Source organism: Oncorhynchus gorbuscha, linkage group LG20 (genome assembly GCF_021184085.1).
Source record: "Oncorhynchus gorbuscha isolate QuinsamMale2020 ecotype Even-year linkage group LG20, OgorEven_v1.0, whole genome shotgun sequence".
NCBI classification, from domain to species: Eukaryota; Metazoa; Chordata; class Actinopteri; order Salmoniformes; family Salmonidae; genus Oncorhynchus; species Oncorhynchus gorbuscha.
Window position 1 is genome coordinate 24,969,214 of NC_060192.1, and position 5,989 is coordinate 24,975,202.

The following is a 5,989-nucleotide window of genomic DNA, read 5'->3' on the forward strand; positions in this document are numbered from 1 at the left end:
CCTGCCTAACCACTGAAGGGCCAGGAGGGTGGATGAAGGGCCAGGAGGGTGGATGAAGGGCCAGGAGGTGGATGAAGGGCCAGGAGGTGGATGAAGGGCCAGGAGGTGGATGGTTGTCTTAGCGCCTGCTTTTTCCAGTCTCTCTTTTCTCTCCCTCCTGGTCTAGACTCTTGCCTGTCCTGACTCCGAGCCCGCCTGCCGAACCACTCTGCCTGACCCTGACCCTGAGCCTGCCTGCCTAACCACTCTGCCTGAACCTGACCCTGAGCCTGCCTGCCTAACCACTCTGCCTGACCCTGACCCTGAGCCTGCCTGCCTAACCACTCTGCCTGACCCTGACCATGAGCCTGCCTGCCTAACCACTCTGCCTGACCCTGACCCTGAGCCTGCCTGCCTAACCACTCTGCCTGACCCTGACCATGAGCCTGCCTGCCTAACCACTCTGCCTGACCCTGACCCTGCCTGCCTAACCACTCTGCCTGACCCTGACTCCGAGCCCGCCTGCCTAACCACTCTGCCTGACCCTGACCCTGCCTGCCTAACTAAACTATTGTTTATTTGATGTGGTCTGCATCTGGGTCTTATCTTCATACCTCATAATTCTAGTTGATATATTAAAGGGTACATCTGTCAGGTCTGTGTGTGCGTGCGCAAATGCAGGCACATTCAGGCCTGTGGCTCAGTCTGAGCTGCTGATTGTGTGACAGGCGTCACAATGTACGTCAGAACTGTCCCTGACTCTCATCACACAATGGAGAGAATAAGGGAGAGGCAGATGGATAGAATGACAATGTCTAAATGATCAGTAAATAGACAAACACTTCAAAAAATATTTTAATAGAGTTGCTTTTGATTGGTATCCAAATACGTCGCCACAAGAGAAAAATACATTGACAACAAGACAAAAACACATTAACAATCTCCATTACTCATTCAGTACAGTAGCTAATGTACTGGATGTCATTAAAAAAATCAAATACAGAAATCAGTTATATAATATGAATGTACAGCATACAGTGTATTATTGGTACACTGGTAATACACACTGTTCACTCCACATTTAGAGTCATATATATAGTCAATAGATCAGTCAAACACAGTATGTGAACAGAACATATATTTCCACATTATTCTATACAAACACTATTGTGTATAATATCATTTAATTTCTAACATATAGAAATCAAACCTTTACTATGTGGTAGACAATGCCACATTGTGTACTTTGACACTAAAACAGAAGTCTAACGATTGATAACTGCTGAAAGACAACCCATTATGATTTTCAAACCAAAATGCATCCATTCAACAAAATAAGACCAAGTTGACCAATGTGTATTTCAATGTATAAAACACTATCTTTATAGAATAAAACCAAACAAAATTGCTGTGGTCTGTTACATTTTGACCATTTTATATTTTGTGCTCAAAGAAGCCTTCTTCCTCACTATGAGTGAATATAAACATTGCACTTTAAATGACCTCTATCATGAGGTTACTCAGCCATCATATGTATTCACAGTAATGCATGTATAACTGAATCATCAGAAAACAGTATCATACAATATTGAATTGTAAATATCTTAAATATGTATAGGAGCGAATATGCATTTCACCGTTTTGAATATTTTGTATAGATGTTGCACATTCAGCTTTTACAAGAAAAGCTTGAAATATGACAATATGCCATACTGAACGAAGTAAGTCACAGACTTATTTTAGAAGAGGGTCACGCAGGGTTCCATCTGAAATGAAAGAAAACAACGGACAAGAGTTAATTTAGTTCAGCAACCAATATTTATCACACTGAAATTTTAGTAGTGATGCATCTTATACTGTAAAATGGAAAATATTGAATGAAACTATGAACAAAAATGTATGTGCCAGTGGTAAAATGGCCTGTTCTCTTATCAATATATTAGCATGACAAAAATGTTCCGCACCTTGGTGGAAGCTTTGTGAATGTATGGTTGAGTGGGAGTTGATACAACTCAGGTTGACACCCCGAGACGGGTTGAAAGAAGCATCTGCCTCAAACACAGATTCCATGGTATGCAGATCCTCCAGAAGGGACTGGGCATTGGGCAAACCGATGGTGGGAGCCGGATGGACAAAGGCAGGGGCACATTCCTGAAAGGCTGTGAGAGCGATGGCTGATGATGGTAGTGACAATAGAGGCTCCACCGACACGTCCGTATCCATCTGACTCTCAGATGACTCCTCCACGTCTCTCTGAATCCCTGCCTCGACGGCCATCATAGCTCCGCCCAATGCCGTGAAGTTACTCTGCGTCGACTGGACGCTACAGAAGTGGTTTACACCAATTGAAGATTCACCCTTGAAGAGGCTGGGGTTACACCTGCTCACTGGGGTGAGTGGCCAGCATGGAGGGGAGGACTTAAAGGAGGAAGATGGAGGAGAGGAGCATGAAGAGGGGGACAAAGGGAAAGTTGAGAGCTCCTCAATTAGGCTCTCTAGAGCCATACTCTCCTCATACAGAGAGATATCCTCTCGGCTAAGGGGCGGGTCTAGCCCCTTCCAGGGCAGACACTCAGCTCCGCAAGGAGGAGAGGAATTCTGGGATGTGGCCTGAAGACTGGGTGAAGACGAGAAGGTGGGTGGGGTTATTCTGGGGAGAATTGGGTCACAATAGAATCCCTCAGCTAAAGAGCTAATATATTTAGCCAAGAGAGAAATGTCCTCCCTCTCTCGCTCCTGCTCTTTCTCCGTGGAGAAGAAGGAGCAGGGAGGATGTGTGGGGGAAGCCTCTGGAGTTAGGAGGAGGTCATTCAGAGGGCCATGGAAGGGCCTGTGGGGAACATCCACATACAAGGGACCACTAATCTGTGGCAGGCCCATGATGGAGCATTCATCTCCCCCAAAACTATTGGTGGTGTGGGGCAGCTTTCCATGGGGCTCTGCCAGGAAGAGTACCTGAGGATGCTTGGAAGAGAGGACCTGGGAGAAGGCTGGTGCACTATGTGCTGAGTTAATAACCTCATGGGCCATTGGGCAGGACACAGCTGCATTGAAAGGATCAACATTGAGTTGCAGTTTCTCCACAAAAGGAAAACTTCCACTAGCAAGATGAGGGGTATAGGGGGGAGTGCATGCACACTCCCCCATCTGTTGAGGGTGGGGCATAGTAAGAGGGGCGAGGGGCTTGGTGAGGGAGGAGGGGAGGGGTTCTGACATAGTGGTTAGGTGAGAGGTAATTCTTTGAGTCAGAATATCAGACTTAGTGTCAGTCAGTGAGGCAGAAGTGGTTGGTCCAACAGAGAGAAGCCTGGTCTTTGGTTCCCACTGGTGTTGTCCTCCATGTGTCTGGGGGAAGTTGTCTTCACCCAGAGACGACAGGCTGGACCGAAGACTATAACCAACTGGCTGCATGGGCACCTCACAAGAGCTCTGCTGGCGTATTGAACATGCCTCTGACTCGCTAAGAGAGAGAAAGAGAGAGAGAGGAAAAGAGACAATAATTATTTATATCTCACATATACTGTATAGAGGTCATGGTTAAAGGTAAGAGACAAATGACACAGTGGTGTTTCATAGCAGCGTAGCTGTGGTACCTGATGATGTAGTTGTGGCAGCTGATAGGGCTTTCGTCGATGTTCAGCTGGAGGACCATATAGAGCCAGACCCATGAGTGGTCTGCTGCCTCCACCTGCACCACCATGTCCACCTGCCTCCTCTCTCCTTCACTCACTACAGAGACAGAAACATTCCCATATTCAGCTCTCCTCACTGGTCTGTCTTCCTCATGTCTTTGTATTGTTGGTTGTGTTATGTTGGACTGAATGTTAAGTGTCTGCTGTTGAGTAGTTGTGTTATTGTGAATGTACTCACATAGGAGACAGTGCTGTGTAGAGGCATGGGAGAGATCCCTGGGATGGACCAGGCTGTACCAGGAGCGAGAGCGTAGAAACTCCACATCGTAGCCCAGGTACACAGTCACACTGGAGAAAAACGGGACAATAGAGTTGATAACATACCCCATGTTCTCATGCCTATACACTACCAAAACAGTGTTGTACTTCAGAATGAACCAGGCTCATTCTTACCTGTCCTGGGCATCCCAAAGCCTCATGTCCCTGTGGTGTTGAGAGTGGAAACAAGCCAGTAGGAAGGACTGCTCAGGGGGTGGGGTGAGGGGGGCACTCTTGGCGATTGTAAGGTAAGGCGTTTTTGTCCTCAGGGGGGTACAGAAACACACCCATACTGGGTTGGAGGTCCAGTATGCAGAGACAGGGCAAGGTGGGGTGAGGCAGCGAGCTCTGACTAGCATCAACTTGTTCTCCGCACCCTGTCGCCGGATGAACTTTGTAGTATTGAATCGACATCGAAATAACTTGTCTGGAGGAGGAGAAAAAGGAGAAAGGTTTGAAATCATCTGTTGTCGTTATAAGATATATATACATCTGTGGAACAGTTATATAAATGACATTTAATTCGTAAACTAAGGTCTTGGTTGTCTTTTGATAGATGATGTCACCATAGTCTAGGATGGATGCAGCAGTTGGGTTACTAAGATATTTCTAATGGATCCAGTAAAACAATTATTAGATTAGTGATGAGAGATCTATACCTGTGTCAGTAGTGGTCATCGGTAGCCCTGCAAGGTTACTCCTTATGACAAAGTGGTCCATAGGATCAATGATATCATACACACTATCACTCTGGGCAACCAGGTCCACCTGAATGAGAAAAACAGGTTACATGACATTGAATGAGACTTTCATAGGTCTATGCACAATACTTTCAGTGTATGATTTGTCAAAGTGACAACAACAGCCACATGTTTTCAGCTTCGGGCTACTCACCATGCAATGCCCGAGGTGGTCTGCGACGTTGTCTGACAGATACAGAAGTTTTCCATCGCTTGTTAGGAGTATCATGAAACCTGACAATTCGTGCATCAGCCCTGACAGCTCCTTAAACAACATTACGTCCGTGGTCTCGTCTTGAAGAGCGTCTGTTTGGCAAAGAAAATCAAAGGTCTAACATTAGTTGTAAATATCGTCACTGAGACAAAAAGCATGAAATAAATTGTAGTATTTGCATTTTTTTCAACAGGGATCGTGTTCATCCTAAATATTACTTGTGTTATGCATCCAACAGATTGGAGTCACGCGCATTTACTCGCTACAACAGACTAGTACCATGGACAGCGGCAAACATTTTCAGAACTTTAGACAGCGCAAGACTTGTATGAACATTATGTACAAATCAATAACAAATCAAACTATTAGCCAACAAATAAAGCAGTAAATCAACTTCTGCATTACAGTGCTTGATATAATGTAGAGGTTGTCGACCATGCACGTTACACTTCAGTGCTCCTGGTGACTAAAACCACAAGAGACACTTTGTGTGACCATATTTGAAACAACAAAAAGGTAAAGCCTACCTTGAGAGAAGAATAAAGACTTTCGGGTGTACATGCAGGCAAGTGACATGATGTGTAGGTAGGAGAGTCGAGCTTTGTCCGAATCGGAAATGGGCAACAGTTCCTTGATGTTCTGAATCTCTGCGTTGATTTGATCCCTCCGAGCCTTTGAGGCTCCTTTTGTGGACCGATACATTGTTGCCTGCCTGAAACAGGTGTCTGTTTGGAGTTTGAGAAGATTGCAGAAGTCGCGGAGTTGTTCTGTCTCACTACTTCATCCTGATTCAGGCGCTGTAAATTGACAACGGAATTGTTAGAATGAATATGAGTAGTTTAATAGCTGAGTTTGCATTGTCAATCCATTGAAATGTGTCTCCCCATGAGCAAGGAGCTGTTTGGGTGGCTGACTATGTTGACTAGTTGCGTCGTGATTATAAAGTACATGAACGAGGATGTTCTTTATATAGGCTGATGGTGGGGTGGAGGGGGGCTGAGCAACCATACAGTAGATAGGAATATAATGTGAATGGCTATGGGAGGGGGTGATTAGCATTGAGGACTGCCTGCTGTATGATACCTCTCTCTCTCCCTCTCTCTCTA

The 5,989-nt window shown here is 45.4% G+C and overlaps 1 protein-coding gene across 1 annotated transcript; it reads right to left on the bottom strand.

The window, feature by feature from the left end:
* Positions 1-1,713: 1,713 nt before the first annotated feature.
* LOC124006865 (neuronal PAS domain-containing protein 4B-like) lies at positions 1,714-5,747 on the bottom strand. Its single transcript, XM_046317056.1, has 8 exons — positions 5,411-5,747; positions 4,824-4,975; positions 4,589-4,697; positions 4,065-4,356; positions 3,850-3,959; positions 3,573-3,708; positions 1,944-3,439; positions 1,714-1,745 (listed from the first exon to the last, which is right to left on the bottom strand). The coding sequence occupies exons 1-8, from the start codon at positions 5,583-5,585 to the stop codon at positions 1,714-1,716; spliced, it is 2,502 nt and encodes an 833-aa protein (XP_046173012.1). The 5' UTR covers positions 5,586-5,747.
* Positions 5,748-5,989: the final 242 nt, after the last annotated feature.

Bases quoted from the DNA above. Each gene is read 5' to 3' on its own strand.
- LOC124006865 (XM_046317056.1), bottom strand. From the start codon at position 5,585: ATGTATCGGTCCACAAAAGGAGCCTCAAAGGCTCGGAGGGATCAAATC. The intron at 3,960-4,064 runs GTAAGAATGAGC...GTTTTTCTCCAG, and splicing joins CTTTGGGATGCCCAGGACAG to TGTGACTGTGTACCTGGGCT. The intron at 3,709-3,849 runs GTGAGTACATTC...CTGTCTCTGTAG, and splicing joins TACACAGCACTGTCTCCTAT to TGAGTGAAGGAGAGAGGAGG.